Source organism: Notolabrus celidotus, chromosome 19 (assembly GCF_009762535.1).
Source record: "Notolabrus celidotus isolate fNotCel1 chromosome 19, fNotCel1.pri, whole genome shotgun sequence".
NCBI lineage: Eukaryota > Metazoa > Chordata > Actinopteri > Labriformes > Labridae > Notolabrus > Notolabrus celidotus.
The window spans coordinates 4389034-4412183 of record NC_048290.1 but is presented as its reverse complement, the minus strand read 5'-3'; the positions used below and the strand labels follow the sequence as shown (position 1 = coordinate 4412183).

The 23150-nt window shown below is 38.6% G+C and overlaps 1 protein-coding gene and 1 long non-coding RNA gene across 3 annotated transcripts; both read left to right on the top strand.

The window, feature by feature from the left end:
• Positions 1–2244: 2244 nt before the first annotated feature.
• Positions 2245–21751, top strand: trappc13 (trafficking protein particle complex 13). Of its 2 annotated transcripts, XM_034710228.1 has the most exons (13): positions 2245–2400; positions 4155–4223; positions 8016–8115; positions 8210–8294; positions 8629–8756; positions 10382–10454; positions 10788–10832; positions 14745–14762; positions 20287–20420; positions 20503–20701; positions 21006–21106; positions 21195–21342; positions 21430–21751. In XM_034710228.1, the coding sequence occupies exons 1-13, from the start codon at positions 2355–2357 to the stop codon at positions 21535–21537; spliced, it is 1254 nt and encodes a 417-aa protein (XP_034566119.1). In that variant the 5' UTR covers positions 2245–2354; the 3' UTR covers positions 21538–21751. The 2 variants fall into 2 exon arrangements, with proteins under 2 accessions (XP_034566119.1, XP_034566121.1); XM_034710230.1 differs by lacking the exon at positions 14745–14762 and having other exon boundaries at positions 2246–2400.
• LOC117831511 lies at positions 4370–5307 on the top strand. Its single transcript, XR_004635009.1, has 2 exons — positions 4370–4639; positions 4874–5307. It is a non-coding gene; the product is annotated as an uncharacterized LOC117831511 (long non-coding RNA).
• Positions 21752–23150: the final 1399 nt, after the last annotated feature.

The window sequence follows — 23150 nt, the reverse complement described above, 5'->3', positions numbered from 1 at the left end:
TAAAGATTTGGAATCCAACATTGATATTCAACCAAAAAATAAAAAAACAAGAGTTATTAAGCAATAAACGATGTAGTTTTCGTGATTATAATATCATCATCTTCCCTGTAATCTTGTTTAGGACTCGACTTTCCCAGAGCTCATTAGACAAGGTTTGTAACACAAAATAAGCGTAACATAAACAATAATTAAATGATAAAAGCCACCCAAAAAAACCTCAAAGGAGCACACTCAGATTCCTCTGGCAGCTCTGAGATGTTGAATTACCTCCTGCTGAGCGCACTGGATCCAGATTTAATTATTCTTGGACGGGGCTCAGGGCTTCGTTTTCACACATATAGTTGCTCCAAATCCATGAGTGTTGAATCCAGCTGTGTCAGTGTTCCCTATCTGGCATGTCTTTAAAGGTTAAATAAGACTTAAATTTGTCTTGATGATGTGTGGGTGGGAAGAATCAGCTGTGTCGTTTTGGCTGTGAGTAGAAATTGTTGAAGTGACTTTTTTCATACACAGATAAATAATGTTAATACAGACTAAACCCAGCAGAGGTCAGTGTAGTGCAGATGGTAACACATCAGGATAGTACACAATGTAGATTGCCTTTATGTTTCATTTACAGTTATCTTTATTTAAATATTTGAATCTATGTTTTAAACATGTTGTTGTCATCCATGTTATTTTAGGATTGATTTTAAGATTATTTTACTGACTTTTAAAGCACCATGGACTTGCCCCTCTATATATCTCTGAGCTTTTATCCCCCTACAAACCTGGTCTCAGTCTGAGATTCTCTGGCAGTGCTCTGCTGGCTGTTCCAAGGACCCGACTGAAAACCAAAGGGGACAGGGCGTTTTCAGTTAAGGCTCCTACACTCTGGGACAGCCTGCCGGAGGAGATCAGACTCTGCAGAATCAGTCCCTTGTTGTATGTCATTACTCAAGACACATTTTTACAGGAAAGCTTTTATTGTGTGATTTTATTTAATTTTAAGTCTGTTTTTAAGGGTCTGTTTGATAAGCTTGCCTGTCTCTTCTCTCTGAAAAAACACAGAGGTTTAAAAATACAGATGATTTGTTAGTTAGTGTAAGAACACAGACCTTTTACATACATTTTCATCACATACATATGAAAAAGTAGTACTTTAAATTAGTAAAAACTATGGGGTTAAAATATGGTTAATATCTTCAATATCAATATCTTTACAAAAGCAGCACATTCAATCTTTAATTTTATTAAACATTTTATGGTGCAGAACACAATTTATTTGGTATTATTGTGAATAGAAGTCTCATATAGTCAGAAAATAGATGTTATTGTTGAGTGAATGACTGGCTTATTGGTAGGTTTTCAATCAATCACAACAAACATTATCTCAAGATGCTTTTACAAACATAGGAGGTCTAGACCTCTCTATATCAAATTATGAACAGAGACCCAACACCAAGACAGTGTAAGACTCAGTCTGACCCCACCTTAATCCATCATGAGCATTGCACCTTGCAGTATTTAGCAAGTTACAGGGGCAAGGAAAAACTTCCTTTAACAGGCAGAAACCTCGAGCAGGACTGGTCCATGTTAGACACACATCTGCTGAGACTGGGTTGGGTCTGGAAAGAGGGATAGAGGAGAATAAGAGAGAGAGGGAGCCGGATGGTGATGACACATGCAAGAAACTATATCATATCACAACCTCTAAAAACATGGTTCTAAAATCGCCCTTGGTGTAAAGTACATTGAGTTATTTTATTCTGTTTTTGTAATATTCATATTAGAAATATTGACAAGAAAAGTCAAGGCAATGCTTTTCATGGTGCTGTCAACAAGGTTATCATCTGTATTTGTGCAACATGGTGTAAACATCCCTATGTCCAAAAAGCAAGAGAGATTTGGAGATATTACAGGGGAAATTAAAGTGAACAAAACAAGAAAATGAAAGAGTAAATAATGAAATAAAAGAGAAGAATTGAGAAGAAAGAACAGGAGTCAAAGAAGATGAAGAAGAAGAAGAAGAAGAAGAAGAAGAAGAAGAAGAAGAAGGAGGAGGAGGAGAAGAAGAAGAAGAAGAAGAACAAGAAGAAGAACAAGAAGAAGAACAAGAAGAAGAAGAACAAGAAGAAGAAGAAGAAGAACAAGAAAGAACAAGAAAGAACAAGAGAAGTAAAGAGGTTAGTCTCTGTTGTTGTAGAATCCACTCCGGCCTGTGAGGGGCGGTATTGAGCTTCCCAGAATGACAGCTACCAAAATAAACCAACGAAGAAGAATCTCTCTCAGGTCAAAGTTGCCCTGCTAGCTTGTCACAAAATCTAGCTAACATATTAGCCGACCTCACCCTAAAAGAACATTTCCCCGTTAAAATGGAAGTAAATCAGGCGAAACAGGAGCATCTACTTGCTTTAAAAGGTACTTCGTCTTCCTTGCAGTGAATAAAAAGCGGTGACACTGATGATATTTTAACTTTAAAGCGTTAAAGGGTTCAGTGCAGAGGACTGCTGTCAGTTGTTGTTGCTAATGTTGTTAACAGCGCTAGCTAACACAGTCAAATACATGTATCTTGATTATAAGCAAACACAACTTTATTTAACAGATGTGACTTTAAATGGGTGATATTTCTTACATTATTGGATGTTATATTGGTGCATTTTGATACAGGTTGTGGCTGTTAATGTAGCTTATCTGCTGCTGTGTTTGTAGCTTATAAAGCATAGAAACAACGATGATTTTAAGACAAATAGACGAGTTAACTCCACTTATATTTACTCTAATGAGTTTTAATGTCTGTATTTGTTGCACTTAAAGAAGTTTCCTGTGTATCTGAGTGTCTGTGCAATGTAAGGTTGTGTGTCATGCAGCTCTTCAGTCAGTTTCCTTGTTGTTAAAACTTTGTACCCATTAAAACATGAACACAAGGTTTATTTAAGAGATCAAATAAATGCCAAAACACATTATTTTAAGGACATTAAGATGCTATGTGCAGATTTTTGTTGTAACTTTTGGTTAAAAACTGATAACTGCTGAACTTGAAATCATTAATGAGTTTAAATCAAACACTCATATCACACTTTCAGCTGCTTTTGCATTATTAGAATCCTTTTTTAACAATATTTGTTCATCTTAATTATTTCTTGTATTTATCTGATCTTGATTTTTTATGTTGCTTTATTTTCTTACTTATTTTTGATTTTACTGTATTTACTTTATTTAATTTTTTTGTATTTTTTAAGAATACCATCCTCTTTCTTCTTTCAGTCTTTTATTATTTCACCCATTTCTATTGTTTTCTGTCACTCAGCTCTTTGAACTGCATGCTTTTTTTTATTTGAAAGGTGCTCTATAAATAAAGCTGAGTTTCAATTTTATCACATTGTTACTGAACAGGCAACACAAATAGACCAGAAACACAAACACACATATGCACAAACAGGATCGAATAGACCTGCACTAATGGAGGGATGTCAGAGTGAGGGAGAAGCAAATGAGTCTGCTGATTGGAACAACTTCAGCATCTCTTCAGCAACAACTTCCAGTCACCATACTGTGATCCAATCCAGGACTTGAACCACAACTCTCCATGTCACAATCCAAGTCCCCACAAACTGAGTCACTGCAGCATTTTTGACTAGAAAGTTTCATTGCAATAAAACAGAACCTATATTTATGCAAGTACAGAAGCCTTAAGTGAACATGCATCCATGTGCTTTGGTAATGCCTCACCCTCAGAGTTGCAAAATCACAAAACAAACATAGAAGTAGGCGTAGCTCATTGGTGGAAACAAGGGCAGCCTGGCATGTTGTGGTCTGGCCCATCTCAGTGACCAGTATATTGTTCTGTCTTCTAGATTTCTCAAAAGCTCATCCTGTTATTACAAGAAAATAAGTGTTATGATGAGAAAAACAACTTTGTTTCCGAAAAAAGATAAGCTGGAATGTCGAGAAAACACCTGAAATCAACTTGTTGTCATTGGCAAACAGAGTCTCTGCTCAGAACTACTGTACATAACTGAAAAAACTACAATAGATGATTGCCTGATGACTAAAAAAATGAAAACCTGCATGCTTTTGGCTTAACAGAGCAACTACAAGTTATGGCATTACAACATCTACAATACTGAACTACTTGTGTATGAATAACCAACTAATGTCTCTTTTCTTTGCAGTGATGCGGTTAACAAAACCGACACTCTTCACAAACCTGCCGGTGACATGTGAAGACAGAGATCTGCCAGGTAAGCCTCACACACTACACCTGAGTTAGTCTCTCTGAAATCAACAGACCTAAAGCAGAAGAGGAAGAACCTTTTATTATTGTTTATACATGTTTCTGCAGGATCATGATGTCATTACAGTTTGCAAGCATCATGGTCTTGTTAGAGTGATCTGATTGTGTTGATTGATTTACTGTTTGATGATCGAATGCAGACAGACAGACAGACAGAAAGCAGTTCTGTAAGTTTATCTGACAGCTGGTGAAAAGTGGTTTTCTGGATGGATGGATTATGTAACATGTAACTTGCATGTCTTGAGACTGTGGAAGGAAACCGGAGCACCTGTTGAAAACCAAGGCAGACACGTGTGAGGCATGCAAACTCCTGAAGGTCTAAATCCTGGATCGCTTTTCTTTGCCTACATCCAAGACACTAAGGTCATCATCAGGTCATATTTAAGATTACAGGAGAGAAAACGTCAGCGTCTGGGTCCTCTCTAGCTATTTTTATGTCATTAAAATAGTTGATTTTGTTTTGAAGAGTATAACCAGTCAAAGTCTTGAGATGAAAGCTTTAAAATAAAATAACTTGGAAGCTCTCTAATTCATTGTTTTTCAAAAGCAAGTTGTTGAAAGCAACTGAACTGAACTTTTCATGCTCTTGTCTCACAGATTAATTCAGTGACTCCTTCCTCTCCTCCTGTGTTGTTGAAGTGACAGCCAGACTCTGCAAAAAGTTTCAGAAAGTCTCCTTAAAAACACAACTGATCACTAACGGAGACACGTTTCTTAACGAATGCAAACTTTTCACAGCAGTTTCCTCAAAGAGAAGCAACTCAAGGACGAAGAGCAGAGCCGGCTCACAGCTTTGCTTCTGCTTTCTGTGACAGTAGCGCCTCTTCAAAATAAGACTTTCAAGGAAGAGGAAATAAGAAATTCAGGACATAAGAAAGCTTCAAGTGAAGACGGGAGACGACATTTACAGGCCGAGAACAGTTCATGTTTGTGAAGCAGCGAGAGGAAGTGTCTGGAGACGTCGTAAAAACTCATTAAAACTTAACAGAGAGCAGAGGAGTAATTAAATTTAGTTTTTGTGCTGAGGCAGACTTTAGTGTTAAGAATTCATCACTGCAATTTCATGTGAACACATAAACAAACTTAAATTTGAGAGTAAATCGCATAAAGTGTCAAATCAACAAGAAGAAAGGCAGATTAAATGTAATAAGCCGTCCACACATCTGTATTTCAGATTAGCCCTCTCAGATCCGGCTCCTACGTTTAGACAGACCCACTGCTGTGAGTCCCCGTGTTTGTTTCTCCTCCTGTGCCATCCAGCTCAGAAAAATGTGTACACTGTGCCGGTAACTGAATCCTTAGAATCCATAAATCACGCTGACACTTCTGGGTAGCATCGCTATTTATAAGAGAGACGCAGTGAGCGGTGGCAGGAGGTAAAGTGCACAAAGATGAATCGCTTCAATTTGACAGGAACGTAAAAGCGTTTGTATTTCTGCGATCGTGTTTCTCTTTTAACCGCCTACAAAGCAATCCACTTGTTGTTGTTGTTGTTGTTGTTGTTGTTGTGTTGTAATTAACAACAGGAATAGATGCCTGAGCATCAGACAGAGGAGTGTGTGAGTCATGGTGTTCGTGATCTTGTTAGAGATGGATGTATGTTTCCAACCTGTTGCCCAGAAGGACTGAAATCTGATCCCATTGAAAACCTTTGTGGTTCAGACTTCAGGCTTTGACACCTGATCTTCAAAGGTCCAGTGTTTTCCCTCTGATGCTCGAATACTCTCACACCTCTATAAAACCTCATGCTTCCCAGAAAGTGTTCGCATCATAGACCATGAACAACAGATTTACAGATATGCATTGAATATATTAATACTCTCTTAGTAGGTGCCAGCACTTAGAGGATGCTATACATCTTGTCCTGTGTTTTTTGAATACTAAACGTAGTGACGATCGGAGTAAGAAGCAATGTGGGTGAATGAGAGTATTTGAATGAAGTGTAGAAACAAAGAGCAATAAAACAGGATTAAATCTATTTAATTATAACAAAATTAAAGGTTCAAAATTTGAAAGAATTAAAAAAAAAGAAAAAGGAGGAACTAAATACAGATCAGGAAGTCTCCAAAATGCAGAAAATAAAAATACTGTGAAGGAAAAAAATAAAAAAATAAAAAGGAAAAAACTCTAATTAAAAAAAAACTGCAGGTTTGTTGAGTTCCTGTAGATCACAAAAAACACAACAATTTTAAAAAGGTTCTAAAAATATCTTAAAGGCCCTGTGAGGAGTTTTGAACTGGCTGAGAAACAGACTGAAAATGATACCAATGCCTCTTTATGACCTTCAATAGCAAACAAGACCATCTGCAACAACACTAACACCTTCTCTGTTGTCATTTTTAATGCCTGAAACCGCCCTGAGGGGGTAGGTGTCAGACCAGATGATGGACATCTCACTTCAGAAACAGCCTTTATTTGACCGTTTTCATGGAAAATAATCTAATTTCCTGATAAAGTTTGCTGTTAAAAGACAACAGGATAAGGTTTTTGTTGAAAACACTACTTTTGCATGTATAGGACAAGAGATAAGAGGTATCACTTTGTCCACAAGGGGGCGCCAGAATCGATACAAAACAAAAGTTCCTCACAGCAGCTTTAAAAAGTCTTATTTTTCTCAAAGGTCTCAAATTTCACAGGAATGAAACAATGAAACATTTCTGAATACTTGATCAAATCTACACCATCTAGTCTAGAGTTATATGATTTTTCTTTTTATACTATTATTCTTTTTTTGGTAGATTTGCTTCTTCACATGACATTTTACTATGAGCATTTATGGCAGCGTATTATGAGAGCATTCAAAAATCAGAAACAGAAGAAGAGAAAATGCAAATTCAGGGAAATCTGGCTTCAAGATGAAAAAAACAGGGAACAGTTTGAAGGGAAAAACTATGATTATGAGGCGACTTACAAGATTGAAGGTTTGCAAAAGACCTCAAACCTTTTAAACTTTGGATTTATGCTCAAATATCACATACCTCTGTTTGTTCTGTTTTTGTTTGGGTCTTTAAAGTGTCAAATTTGATTCTAAACAGTGTCCTGAGTCAGGTTAGTCCTTATACGCTTGAAGTTTTAAAAGTAAATGGAAACAAATCACCTTCAATTAATTTTTTATGATAAGAAGACTTTTAATGTTCTCCTCAACAAAAGCACAAGCATCACTCTGGTGACAACGTCAGGATCTGAAGGGTTCATGTTGGGATGTCAGGGTCAGGTTGGTTCCTTTAACAAACCCCTTGAGGAGATACATTTACCCAACTGGATATTTTCAGATACAAATGTCTGTTTCTGTTTTTATTGAAATTGTTTGTGCATAAAAAAGAACAATCTAATCAAATAACAAAACCTAGTTTACTATGAGTTATTATTAGTTATGACTTGTGCCATGAAATTAACAATCTTTATAGGTAGCCTTGAATCGTACAACACCTTCACATGAACATCTTTATAGATAAGAGCTGTGATTAAAAGATAGAAGACGAATAGAGTCTAATAATGAGATCTGTTAAAAATGAAATAGAAGGTGATAAAGATTATAATTAGATACAATAATAAACATCAGTATTTTAATAACAGTCTGTTTTGAATGCCGGTGTTTATGTCTTCCTGGCACACACACAATAAGCTGTAACACACATCGTGTTAAGCTGTGTGTTAATGTTTGATCTGTGCTGCTGTTCTCAGTGAAACATGAGCCTCATGAAGTCTCACTCATATAAACGTGTGTCCTGTTTTAAAGGGGATCTGTTCGCTCAGCTGATGAGGGAGGACCCGTCCACCATCAAAGGAGCAGAGACGTTAATGCTGGGAGAGATGCTCACGTTACCGCAGAACTTTGGGTAACTGAAGCTTACATGTGTCAAATGAACAAGTCTGTATGAAGAGTTTCTATGAGTCTATTTTTATTGTTCTATGTTTTTTTGCGTCCTGCAGAAATATTTTCCTGGGTGAGACCTTCTCCAGTTACATCAGCGTGCACAACGACAGCAACCAGGTCGTGAAGGACATTCTTGTAAAGGTATGGACTGTAAAAATACAGAAAAAGAAACCTCATAAATTCTGATCTTTAATCGAGCCTGACTGATATATCAGTTGGGTATGCATTATCCAAAATGGGGTGATATGTTTAAGAGATTTAGAAATGGTGTCATCCTGCAGTTTGTCCAGCAGAGTGAGCTCAAACCTCACTCTGAAACTGGCTGACAGTCTCTAACAATGTAACATGTTCTTGTTTAAAGTTATACCTTTGAGGAAGCAGCCTCATTGCAGGATCTACATGCTGTACAAAGCTTAGCTCTCATCACTCTTCACTCCTGCTTTCACTGACCTCTTCACGATGTGGTTCTGCACAGGCCGATCTACAGACCAGCTCGCAGAGACTCAACCTCTCGGCGTCAAACTCTGCGGTATCTGAACTCAAACCTGAATGCTGCATCGATGACGTCATTCACCACGAAGTCAAAGAAATCGGAACACACATGTGAGTTTTCTACTGATGAAATCTACCGCTGCACATGTGGAGGGCAGGCAGTGTGAGAGGAAAGGATGAACACGCATGCAGGACTTATTCAGGCTACAAACACACACTAAAAAGCTGGTACTGTATAAAACTAAAGGTACTCTGCAAACAAGCCAACCAGTATGCTCAGGACTCACACAGTCAGTTCCCTGGTACCTGCTGGAGGCTCCCTGTGATTGGTGTCACTACACTCTGTTGGCCTCACTCTCCTCACCTGGGGCTGAGTGCACCAGCCAGGAGAAAACTAAGCTGGTCTTACCTCTCATGTCAGACGTAGCTATGACCAACTCTTTCCCTCAAACTTAGACAGAGTGCACCAAGACTGGTCATAGCTGCGCCCAGTCTCATCTTGTGCATGCAAATGAAGATTAGCAGTGTGGTGTTACAGAGTAGCACACTTCACACACATGAAAACATACGCAGGAGGTTCGGATCACTCAAACCAAGAGAGAAAAAACAGAAAGTGAAATACTGACACTCATAGATTTGAATGCAGAGCATAAAAACCTTCTCACAAGGCACCTGTGGCCTAACAGAAAAAGCACACCCCATATACAGAGGCTATAGTCCTTGTAGCAGAGATCAGGTTCTTCAGCTGTCTTATCAATAAAGGTGAAAAATGCCCCTCAAAAATAACCCTCTCACTGCAAAACTGATCTACACCAACAAAAACAAACAGAAGTTATCAACATTGAATCAGGGGAGGTCTGTACTCAGAACAGTCCCTTCAAAGCAGCGTAATCCTTAATATATTTGGAGAGAACTCCTCCACTTTCTCAGGACTTGACGTAAGTGACAGCTCAAAGCTGACAGCCTCAGTCACACACAACCTGAGAGCGATGATCACCTGCAGGACGAGGACATTGCTGCGGCACAACCTGACACACACTGTAGTTGAAGAGAGAGACGGACAAAAAACAAAACTTAAAACATTAGCTGACTGTCTGAGCAGTGTCAGATCGGATCACACATTACTCTCTCTCATCTTGACACACTTTCATCACTCATCCTCAAATCCAGACAGGCTGCTATCACATTTTTAAAAGGTCTGTTACTTTTTCATTTGATTAACTAAAATAGGCAGACTAGCCTGACTTTACAGACTTGTGCACTCCTTCCGAGGTGTAACATTTACACCCAGGTGTGACAATAAGGAGCTGAAGCCTAACTGGTGCTCAGCTCTGAGTCGGACGTCAGGCCAGACCCCTTCATACGCCCTGCTGGTACATTTGACCCCTTGAGTTAAACATGACTCGTCAAAATTGCCATCCTGAAGTGATCAAATCAAAATATATATGTTGTAAAGGAAATAAAGGAAATAAAGATGACCTTTTCTTACTTATTTTGCACAACAGAAATGAGCCCAACAAACATTTAAAGGATGAATTTATCAAGAATGTAACTTTAGATGAACTTTGATTACATGAGGCAAAGGAATGCACATCTTCCTCTCTTTATTCGAGGTGCATGACATGTTGGACATGATAGGAAGTGAGATTAACACCTTGTTTTGCAGTTTTTCTCACCTGCGCCAAAACAACCTGCGGACAACCTTTACCTCTGTTGTCCTCTCTTTCAATTTGCAGCTTAGTTTGTGCCGTCAGTTACACCACTCACTACGGGGAAAAGCTCTATTTCCGGAAGTTCTTCAAATTCCAGGTGAGTTATATTTGACTTTTCTCATTAGATGACAGCAGTAAATCGACGTGTACGCTTGGAGGAGACCTGAGAAATGTCACAGGTAGCTTCAACAGAGCAAAAGCAATTACCAAGCGAGGCTGTGGAGTCTGCGCCCAGCGGCCTTTGGTCCTGAGTTTGTGAACCGCCTGTAATCCTATTCCCTTCCCTTTAGCAAGACCTGTTTAATCCTCTTCATAGGCGAAGATTTCCAGACTGATTTAGACATTTGTGCATGGAAATATTACTTCTGCCGTAATGGAGCCGCAGTGTGAGAAAACTTCAGCGTTCAGCTTTCAATCTATTTTGAATCAGGTGTTGAAGCCGCTGGATGTGAAGACGAAGTTCTACAATGCAGAGGTAAGTGAAGTGCTCTCAGATAACACCACGGTGATCAAGTGCTGCTGTCAACATACACAGTCTGCGCACTCACATTTCCTACATCATTCTGCAAATAGAAGAACTGTATTGTATGACATGCAAGTTCTTACTGTAGCACATATGACATGCTTCATTATCATGTTTCATTTCAAAGGGACATTTCAAGATGCTGACAGGGGCAGTTAGTACGAGACAGGAGTCAGAGGAAAACCCTTCACCTCCAGGAAGATCCTCACCAAGGGGGACTTAGATTTTCAAACCTGGGCCTTATTTTAATGATGTTTGGGGTCTGCATGACTGAAAGGTACAAAGGTTGCTTCAGCTTCCTGCATGTGTGCAGCGTAATGTTTCACTGGAAATGCAAATGATCAAAGTGCAGCCTGAAGAAGTGCTTCTCATGACTTTCAAAGAGTCCTATTTTTAAATTCAATCTCCCGACTGAGATGGAAAAGTTAGTTTAAAGGAAACTTCCTGTTTTAGAAACCAGAAAAAGTCATTACATGCTCGTTCTACCAGACTCTACAAAAAAAATCAATCAATCAGTAAAGATTTATTTATAGAGGACATTTCATACAAATCAAATGCAATTCAAAGTGCTTTACAGCGATTGAATACAAGAAGCAGATATGGCAAGACATATTAAAAACAAAAATTGATTTTGAAATAGAGACTAATGCACACCGACAACAACAAAATATGTGGAATTAAAATAATTTACAGCATTGAATTGATATTAAGAAGATAAGTAGTTACAATAAATAAATTAAAAAGGGTAAGGATAAGAGTTGAAAATACAATTAAGGCTAAAAATATCAATAAAACTGAGTAGATACATTTAAATAAATAAATAAATGATTAAAAAAAAGTAAAATTAAATTAAGCAACAATCAAATAATAAAGCAACATTTAAACCAATATAATAGTAAAAGTAAGTAATACAATTGTTAAACCCTACATAAAAGCAAGACTGAATAAATACGTTTTTAGTTTAGGTTTAAAAGTCTCAAAATCTCTATCAGCTCAGGTTAGTTTGCTTTCTGATGGATCCAAGCTATCCCATCTTAAAACATCAGATTCTATTTATTTTTATTTATTTTTTAATATATATATTTATTTATTTACATTTTCCACTTATGTATCCTTTAAATATTAACCTATGCATCTTATTACAGTTTCACTGTTATTTATTTTCCTTTTTATTTGTTTATCTTTTATTTTAAATTATTATCATTTATTGTTAATGGTTTCTTTTTTCGTTCATTCACTTATTGTGTTTCTTTTATAAAAAGCATCACTTGCTTTAATTGTTTACATTGATCTTTTATATGTAATGTGTAAAAATTCAATCTTTAAAAACAAACAAACATCAGATTAATTCAATAATATAAAATCTAACAGTGCGTGACAGCTGAGGCAGCGGTTTCTCTCAGCTGTTAAATCATGCCAGTCATGTATAGAGGCGACAGGGCAGCGGCCTCCAGTTCAACTTCCACCCCTGACCTTTAGAAACATGTAATCTGCACTTTCCACCCTGTGTCTGACCCTTCTCACTGTCCTATCCCACAATAAGACATGATCTTTATAATAATAATAATATTATTACAGTGGTGGATCAGCAACCTGCATGTTCTGCAAGTTAAAATCAGTTTGACTAAATTGAGTGTGGTGGCTTTAAAGAGAATTTGTAGTGTCTGTTTCTGGTTTCAAAAAGCATCTTATCGAAACAAAAACAATATTTCACTTGGAACATTTTGATTTCTTAATAATTGTGAGACAGTATCATAATAATCTGAGTTTGTAGGCTGCAAACACATGACTTCAGCAGACGTACTTTGACCGGTTATTTGCAGTAAAAGATTACAGTGCAGCAGTCACAGCCTGTAATGCAGCTAAAGAGAGCTACGGGAGAAATTCTGCAACCATTTTTTTGTACCTTTCAGTCATTCAGACCCCAGTGTTAGTAAAAATACGGTCCAGGTTTAAATCAGGAACATATCCTGTTAGAGTATCTCTGTTTCACTCACTGGAGATCAAGTGTTTTTCTCATAGATGCAACAAGCTTTTCCCTTCTCCCATATTTTCACCGGTAGCTTTTGATATTAGCTGTCTGCAAATATTCATTGTCATCGTCTCAAGTAGGGCTGGGCGATAATTAGATACAGATAATTATTGTGATGCAATTTTTCTCAATATAAATATAACAAATGTTCGATAAAATTAGATATATTAAACCTGTAATTACACAGTCCAACCACTGGAAAGGGAAAGAAGAAGAAGGCTTTGAACAGCCAGTCATGTCGCAAGGTTAGAGGTAGGCGGGGCTTAAAGACAGCGACACTGAAGAAAACTCAAAACCTAAGAGCTCAATGCAGAGTCATTAGTCTAACACTGTGTCGACTCTGCTTTACCTATTAACTTAACACACCTCATTAAATTAACTTTCAGGATGTAGGTGAAAGAAGAGCATGGAGACAATTTCTGCTGAGCATTTTGAACACGTCTAATGTCCAACATGACCGTAGTATATCTAAACACCGAACGACCATGATGCATTCACTGCACTGTGGGAAACAATATCACTCCACCCATAATCCCTGGTAACCTTACAGGGGAGTGCATTACTATAAAAAAAAAAACCTCTATAAACTGATACACCGTACACAATTTGATATTTCTTTGTTCTAAATTTTAAATCAAATTATGCTAATTAATAGGGATGGGCATTTAAAGCCAAAATACTATTCAGTAATCATTGCCATCTGTTCGACCATTATTTGAATAGTCAACCCCCCCCCACACACACACATACACACACACACCTGTCCCATTAACAGCTCGTCTGTGTGGTGTGGAGTGTGTTTATATTTTACAGCCATGCTCAGTCTCTTGAAAAACGTGTGTAGTGGTGTGAAATTCAGAAACAGAAAGCATTTGAATGCAGTTAGCATTCTTCTTCTTCTGTTATTTAATGCAGTTAGCATTCTTCTTCTTCTGTTATTTAATGCGGTTAGCAAACAGCTTTAAGACGCTCTATCGCCACCGTCTGGCGGGAATACCATAATACAACCAGGCACCGGGAAAAACGATGAAAAATTGTACTTTTAAAATGAGAAAATATTCAAAGTAACTCTTCCATTTTTACAATGTGAATGAATATTCAAAATTCATTGCCCATCCCTACTAATTAACACAACCTGAGAAAACTAGAATCTACAAACTTAAAGGCCCTGTGAGGAGTTTTTAACTGGCTGAGAAACAGACTAAAAATGATACTGATGCCTCTTTATGACCTTCAATAGCAAACAAGACCACCAGCAACAACACTGACACCTTCTCTGTTGTCATTTTTAATGCCTGAAGCTGCCCTGAGGGGGTAGGTGTCAGACAAGCTAATGGACATCTCGCTTCAGAAACAGCCTTTATTTGACTGTTCTCATAGAAACTAATCACATTGCCTGATAAAGTTGACTGTTAAAAGACAACAGGATGAGGTTTTTGTTGAAAACACTACATTTACATGTATACGACAAGAGATAAGAGGTATTACTTTGGCCACAAGGGAGCGCCAGAATCGATACAAAACAAAAGTTCCTCACAGCAGCTTTAAACTTCACAAAAATCTCATCCTACATTAAAGACCTGCTTCCTGTTAGCAGCGTCAAGAAACTTATCAGGAAACTAAATCCAGACACAAGTTAACAAACCGTCTTTAACTTTTACTCAGGAGCAAAAATCTGACTTTAAATCTAAATGGAATAATGATTTGTTATTTATCATGACAATTATCAAAATCGACTTGATGTGAAAATAATTTGCAATATCGCCCAGCTCTAGTCTCAAGCATGTAACCTCATTTGTTTTATAATGTCTTGTATTTTTTTTCTCCATTAGAGTGACCTCAGTTCTGTGGTAATTGTTCCTTCTGTTCTCATTGCTGAGCATTAGCTTCTCTTAATCCTTTTTGGTGCAGCAGACTTTTTTTTATGTCTTTCCGGGGCCAACAGAAAGGTGCAAAGTAGAAGAATGGAAAGTGATGTGCTTTATGAAGACCTTCTAGAATACTTACAGATAAACAAGTAACGTGCCCATGTTCACTTTAACATGTGACTCCTCCACATGAACTTTCCATCGTCTTGTCTTTTGCCCTTTCTTTGGACGCTCATGCTTTCTTGCAAGCTCATCCTACACAGGGCTTTGACTTTTAAATTGAAGTGTGCGGTGTTAAACTTTGGTGGGTGAGGATTGAATTGATTCCATAGCAGATTATCATCATGGGGATTGTGAGTTTATATAATGATTGCTCTCATTTTCTATTGGTTTAGATGCTAATGATTATGTAACACTGCAGGTATGACCTTTGGTGGTCGAAAGCTTTACCCCCTTTGAAATAACTGTACCGCATGGATGAAGTTAACAGTTTGATGACACGGGCAAATTGAAGGGGGGATCTGGTATTTTTAAACCAGGGTCCTGTTTCTACAGACTTCAGGGTCTTCATTTCTAATGGGTGTAAACCATTGGGGCTGCTCCAGTAGATTCCCTGAGAAGCTAAAATGAGCTGCAACGGCTGCAACAACTCCAGGAAACTGATCTGTTTTGATCTTTTTTAACTGACAACCTCGACTTATGTAAGAGATGATGTACACTACCAGTCAAAAGTTTGGAAACACCTTCTCATTCAAGGGTTTGTATTTATTTTAGTTATTTGAAACACTGTAGATTAATACCAAAGACATCAAACTATGAAAGAACATATACGGAATTATTTAATGAACAAAAAAAGTGTTAAACAAATCAGAATATGTTTTATATTTTAGATTCTGTAAAGTGTTTGTGAAACACTTTGAGACTTTGTTAAGAAAAGTTCTGTGTCAGGTTGCCTGTTAACCCTCCAGCAGAGAGGACACAGACCTCGTCCCAGCAGTCCCTGGTATGAATCACGGCCACGACCCTTTGCTGCAGGTCTCCCCTGACTCTCTCTTCTCCCTTCACTTCCTGTCTCTCTTTAACTGTCATGTGTGATGAAGCAAAATTGCCCCAAAAATTACTTAAAAAAAAAAAAATGCTGGATTAATCAGTTAAATCATTATTACCGTGTTTCTTTTGGAGACGCTGCAAATGTAAAAATCAGAGCTGACAACAGATCTTTCACTGGCAAGGACCGAGCCATCAACAGGATGCAGCTTGACAATTATTTATTCATTTAACTGGAATAATGATCATGAATTTGGCTTCAAAGTTCTTGTTGGTTTAGAAAGCTCCTTGGCAAGATGAACCTCCTTTAGAGCCATACGTAGAACGTGAGAACGAAAGCAGAAGAGAAGGAAAGGACCGGTCAAAAGTTTGGAAACACCTTCTCATTCAAGGGTTTGTATTTATTTTAGTTATTTGAAACACTGTAGATTAATACTGAAGACATCAAAACTATGAAAGAACATATATGGAATTAAGTGTTAAACAAAGCAGAATATGTTTTATATTTTAGATTCTGTAAAGTAGCCCCCTTTTTCCTTCATGACAGCTTTGCACACTCTTGGTATTCTCTCAGTCCGCTTCATGAAGTGGTCTCCTGGAATGGTTTCTCTCAGTCTGCTTCATGAAGTGGTATCCTGGAATGGTTTCTAATTAACATGAGCCTTGTCAAGAGTTCATTTGTAGAATGACTTGCCTTCTTAATGTGTTTGAGACCATCAGTTGTGTTGTTCAGAGGTAGGGTTAGCACACAATGGATAGCCCTATTTGACTACTGTTGTAATCCAGATTATGGCAAAACCAGATTATTTCATAGTTTTGATGTCTTCAGTATTAATCTACAATGTTGAAAATAATTAAAATAAATAAAAACCACTGAATGAGAAGGTGTGTCCAAACTTTTGACTGGTAGTGTATAGGGAAGGGGTGGATTCTAATTCTCATAACCTCCTGCTCACCATACATTATCTGCTTATTACCCAGAGACCAACTAAAGACATAAACAAGAACATACAAATATTAATTTAAAGATGATGTTTCTGATATTAGAATTTATTTATTTACACAGCTAAATAAAATGACCCCTGTAACGCCTCCATGATTGCAGTTCCTTATGTTTTTGATCAAAGTCTTTTTTATTTTTCAGATATAGTCACAAAAAACATTTACATTGAAAACAACAACAGTAACATAGGACAGTCACAGACAAAAACAAACATGTCCTACTCCCTTTTCCCACAGCACTAGATCCTCAATAAGCACGCAGACATGACGCACACACAAAAAATATAAATATATGGGTAATTAAAAAAACTAAAATATATACATTTATATAGAAATAAGAATGAAAAAGTAAAGAGGGCATTACAGAGTCATGTTGGCAGCTGCCATGTTTTCAACATAGGATATGAACGGTTGCCAAGTGTTAAAAAATGTCCTGGTGTAACCTCTGATGGTGTATCTGATTCTCTCTAGGTAGACAAGACACATGATCTCCCTGCAGGTCCTTATTAGCAACTTTGCAGGACGCAGTAATATCAAGGATAAAACATAAACCTGCTTAATTAATGATGATCATAATAATACATTTTATTTGTTACGCACTTTACATTCAGAAACAAATCTCAAAGTGCTACATGACACATCACTGGAACAAGAAAAAGTAAAAACAGGGTTAAAAACAGACAATAAATTGCAGACACTTGTTTGAAACAGTGTAGTTAAATAAAACAGATAAAAGCAGCAGGTGAGGGCAGAAAAAAACTAGGGAAATTCCCTTCAAAAGAGGTTTTTAGTTCTTTTTTGAAGGAGTCTGTAGTTTGGGGTGCTCTCAGGTGGTCTGGGAGGGCATTCCACAGTCATGGGGCAGCAGAGATTGTTACATTTCACATTAAAATGAACATTTCCATTGCAGATAACGTTACATAGTGTTGCTTTTCCACTGCTGCTTGGAGTTTTTTTGTGTTAAGGTCTCAAACACAAATATTGCGCTGCAAACAAGCTGTGCAAAACACCAACAACACAATCAGAGTGACTGGACCAGGCAGCAGTGGACCCGTGACTTCTGTTACAGCCAAAGAAAGTGTTTGTGGTTCATGCATCAGCTGTTTTTGGTCTGAACTGAAAGGTCTTACCTGAACCAGAAGGTTGGTCTGTTGGGATCCTTTCTTAAAATGTGATCCCCTTTGAATAACTCTCTGATGCAGCCTGTTGCATTGTGGTCAGCTATAGGGATCTACTGGAGCAATTTCACATCATTCATTAAGACCCCAAATAGGCTGCATGTTTAAAATTCCCCACGAAGCTGTTATTGTTAATGATTCTACGAAATTACCCTTTTATCCCAATCACCTCCCAGTGGGTCCTGATTACTTTACTGATAATAAACCGTGTCTATGATTGCGAGAGGTGTGATGAGGTTTCAGGGATTGTTTTGGAATGGCTTTGCATGGAGCAGAGACGCTAAGCTCTGTGATTTCACTTTAACATGGATGATATGAAAAATACTCCGAATGGTTCCTGGTCAGTTCTTCCGTGATGAATTGCAGGCATGAACTAATCTCTGCTTCTCTCTCATCCAGTCTCACTGTATCGTAGAGGTTGCACTGAGTGTTTCTTTTCCAAAGCATCAACCAGTTGCCTAAAGGAAAAAAAAGAGCCCTATAGTAACACCAAGGCGTGACATGGGAGGGAAGTTTTATAGAAGAAAGATGACAAAACAGTGTATTTTATATATGCACAGGACTTGAATCTGCCGCTGCTCAGAAGCAGTAGGTCTAAAGAGTAGCAGCTTATTGCCTCCAGGCCTCTTTTAAGTGCCTCCACATTTGTTATTAATAAATAAAACTAACTACAAACAAAACAAGACAAAGGAGAATAGAACAGTAATCAAACCCCCTTTAAGAGGCTCTGGTGCAGGAGTAAAGGCTCCCTTAGATACCCCCGTTTATGAATAAAGAACAGAACTAGTTGATGTTTCGTTCACCTCTTTGTATGACTTGTTAAAAAACGTTGTCGTGCAACCTCTACTGTACACTCTGCGGGTCAGCACTTCTACTAACAATGTCCTCAAAGGTTCACTGAGCAACTTCATAGAATTCAGGAAGTTTAATGAATATTAAATGTAATTCACTACATGACTCTCACATCACCTCAAGAGTAGCTTAAAGGATGAGTTCACATTTTTTAAGTCTGTCTCAAAAAAAAAAGTATCCTTTGTCTAGTGCAGGAAAATTAACTCAGTACTTATGTCCCCTCTGGATCACAACAGTAAGAAAAACGGCAACTTTAAAGTTATGCCGAAGTGTTGATGCACCGTTCCCTTCCTCATCCAGCTCATCATACATGTGGACATGAGTTGAGTTCTGTCAGGATGAGAGTGCACAGTGCAGCTCTGTGCAGCAGTGAGTAGAGATGCTTACAGCTCATCTCCACAACCAGACACAAAACAAGAGCAAACTGCACAGAGCTGCAGAATGGGCGTGTTTGCACTCAACAGGGGCAAATGATACACAATTCTTGGTCCTACTGAATTCCCCTTGAGTTCCTCCACCAGATCTGTGTCAGATCCGTGTCAGGTCCGTGTCAGGTCTGTCTCCGATCCGTCACGGCACGGATCTGATAGGTTTCTATTCTAGTCAATGTGTTAACTTCCACTGGATCCGCTCCGTTGCGTTCTGGCTGTGTCTCTGATCCGGCAGGTCTGAGCCCTCCAGATCAGAGACGCAAGACTTCAGTTTTTGCTGGATGCCGGATCACGACGCTTCAATCTCAACAGAGTAGATGGAGCAGGACAGGAAGTCAGGAACCAAAACAAAATTAAAACACCTGGTTAATTTTCAGAATGAAACACTCCAGATCTGGTGGAAGTCCCGTGTGAGAGAGCACACTGCAGCTCTGTGCAGCTCTTGAGTAGAGATGCTTACAGCTCATTTCCACAATCAGATGCAAAACAAGAGCAAACTGCACAGAGCTGCAGAGCGGGATTCTTGGCTCTTAGTGAGGCCAAGTTATAGACAAATCTTGGTGCTATTAGCACCACTATCCAGTCTTACTGAGTTCCCCCTGAGTTCCTTTATAGGTTCCTAGTACCTAGAGATAGCTTTTGCAATAGAAAGTGACTTAACTTAGACGTGTTTAAGCCTTGTATTAAAGCTGAAGTTAAATTTATTAGCCAATTATAATCCAGCTGTGGATTTAATCCCCTTATTTCTGGTATGAAAAGGGAGGTATCTCTTAATTCCCAGTATAGACACGGGGGAAATAACCATTACCAGTCCCTCTTAAACACGACAGACTTTAAAAATGTGACCCTGTTCTTTAAGGCAGTAGGTTTTCACTAAACCTAACACTTCCTAATATCATGAAGTTGATGTGTTGCTCAGTTTGCCTTGGAGAAAAAAGCTCATCTACTCAGCTGAGAGGAAACATATTAGTTTGACTGTTGATTTATCGGCTCCAGACAGATGAAGTGTTCCTCGAGGCTCAGATCCAGAACATCACAACCTCACCCATGTTCATGGAGAAGGTTTCTCTGGAGCCGTCCATGATGTACAATGTGACGGAGCTCAACACGGTGGTGTATGGAGAACAAGGGTAAGAGCATCTCTGTGTTTCTGTGTAGTCTTCTTAAAGGTGAATGAATGGTGGGACTCAGTCTGTAACTTTCTGCTCCCAGAGAGTCCACATTCGGGAAGATGTCCTACCTGCAGCCCATGGACACACGGCAGTACCTGTACTGCCTGAAGCCTAAGCCGGAGTACGCAGAGAAGGCCGGGATCATCAAAGGAGTGACGGTGATCGGGAAGCTGGACATCGTATGGAAGACCAACCTCGGGGAGAGAGGGAGGCTACAGACCAGCCAGCTGCAGAGAATGGTATCAGGATGTCCTTTTGTATCATGTTTCTTCATCTATGTTCTCAGGGACATTTTCAAGACTTGTTCCAGGGTTTAAATTAAGTTCCAGGAACTTCATTTTACTCTGAAAAGTTCCTGCCCCTTAAGAACTAATTTCTGAGGGTGGGCGTTGATGCACTTTACATTTCTGATTGGTCAAGTAGTTGCAGCAAGTAGGAGGAACCATTTAGCCCCATAAAAAGTGCTACTGGGAGAAAAAGTTCCTGGTGTTTTAGGTGGAAACGCAGCTTTATATTAATATATGTTCTATCCTTGTTTTTCAGGCTCCAGGGTACGGAGACATCCGGTTGTCCTTAGAGATGATCCCTGATACCGTCAACCTTGAAGAGCCCTTTGAAATAATCTGTAAAATCACCAACTGCAGGTCAGTCTAAAAATATTTTCTTCTCTATTTCTGTTACAAATGATTTGATTCATGAGCTACAACCAGCTTTCTCAACCCTGTGTTGCAGTGAGAGAACCATGGACCTGGTGCTGGAGATGTGTAACACCAGATCAATCCACTGGTGCGGCGTATCAGGGCGACAGCTGGGCAAACTAAGTCCTGCAGCCTTCCTCTCCCTGCCCCTCATCCTCCTCTCCTCCGTCCAGGGTCTGCAGGTATGAGCCAGACTTTTAGACTGACACTCTTTATGATACAAACTTCCTTTCCCTCCATCTTATCTTATCTTCTTCTCCTTCTTTTAGAGTATCTCTGGATTGAGACTCACAGACACATTCTTGAAGAGGACGTACGAGTATGATGACATCGCACAAGTGTGTGTGGTGTGCCCGTTCACGAGCAATGAGTGCTAGGAGTTTTATTGACCTTGTTTTATTTTGGATATAAACGGACCAACAGTGAAATTCTGCTCTTAACGCTGACATATTTCACTCTCTTTTTGCAACCCTGCGTGGGATTAAACTGTATTTTAAAATGAATTGTGAATAATATAAATCACTTTGTCTGAAAATAATGATGTAAATGTGCATAAATGTTAATAAACTCTCTGTTATCTTTGCTTTTCTATCCACGTTTTATGACACTGAATCATCCCCTCTGCTTTACTTTGATTAAATAAGGTAGACATTCATGTGAAAGTCTTCCTGACTGTTTCTAAGAAGTCTTCTCAGAGTCCCCTGAAGGCATCACATCACTATGTGCATCACTACTTTGATGTGAGACTGCTAAACTAAGATTATCTACAATTAAATAATCCCATATTTGTAATCTAGGACCAGCTAATCCATCCTAATATTGAGCCCTTTTTTAGTGCAGTGATGAATTAGATCATCCTGGATTATCAGTGTTCTTAATGAGATTAAATATCTCAGTTTAATGATGTAAAACAGGATCTGTGATAGCCAGCAGGGGAATCACTTCTCAGTGTGACTGTGCAGCCGTTATCAAAATTAAAGCTTGAAATAATTCAACTTTGTTTGATATTTAAAGCTGTCTGACTCATTGTTCTATGGAGCCCACATCCTTTTATTTCCTGTACTATTCTCAATTTAAATACGTCACTAATGGAGGTTACAACGGCTGTTTTAGGTACTTGATTCTGATTGGTCAGTTCACAGCAAGGGTTGCAACAAAGAACAGACCTCAGCTCTAATCATGGAAAGTGGTGCAGTCGGTGACATTTCTCTTCCATTCATGAGTCCTTAAACGTTGCACAATACTAATTTACTTAATACGCCATCTTTAATTTAGCCATCAAAGCCTCCAGTAAACACAACGTCTTCAGATTAACCGGACTTCTTTCGGCGTATTGATACGATTACAGTTAGTCTGAATGTTTGCTATTCAGTGACCAATCAGAATCAAGCTTTAATCACAGCCATGTTACAACCTGCTTACTCTATTTCAGTCAGACAACTCACGTATAAATTGTCTATTGTAGCAGCAAATACATATTCATGTTCGGTGCCCAGGCTCCGGCCTCATCACTCCCTGCAGATAAATTTACAGGCAGACATTGAGGAGTGATGAGCAAAACATACTGAACACACCCCAGAGCCTGCAGGTGGATGCTGGGGAGGCGATGGGGATGAAAAAAAATCAGCAATAGGCATGCAGCAGCAGAGTCATTGACAGGCAGAGGCAGAGATGGGAGATTTTCCCAGTTTAAATAGAATGCCAATTTGAGAGGCAAAGGGCAGGATTGGATGATGGTTATGAGAGTGGGACATGTGAGGTGTATATCAGTGCAGCTCAAGTTGTCTGCCTGAACTAGCTCGCAGGCGTTGCTCCATATGTTACCGTACATAGTAAGGATACAAATGTTGTATTATTGGATCAATTTAATAATCTTATAAATGTGTTCCTTAAATTAGTTGAGGGAAGCATAATCCAGAATATTTTGGATCAAATGCTCAGCAGTTTCAAGTTGAAACTCATTTACTGTTGTTTGATCCAGATTAAAAGT

Excerpts from the sequence above, each read along its gene's own strand:
- trappc13 (XM_034710228.1), top strand. The coding sequence starts at position 2,355 with ATGGAAGTAAATCAGGCGAAACAGGAGCATCTACTTGCTTTAAAAG. Across the intron at positions 2,401-4,154 it reads GCATCTACTTGCTTTAAAAG|TGATGCGGTTAACAAAACCG; the intron begins GTACTTCGTCTT and ends TTTTCTTTGCAG. Across the intron at positions 20,421-20,502 it reads GTGGTGTATGGAGAACAAGG|AGAGTCCACATTCGGGAAGA; the intron begins GTAAGAGCATCT and ends TTCTGCTCCCAG.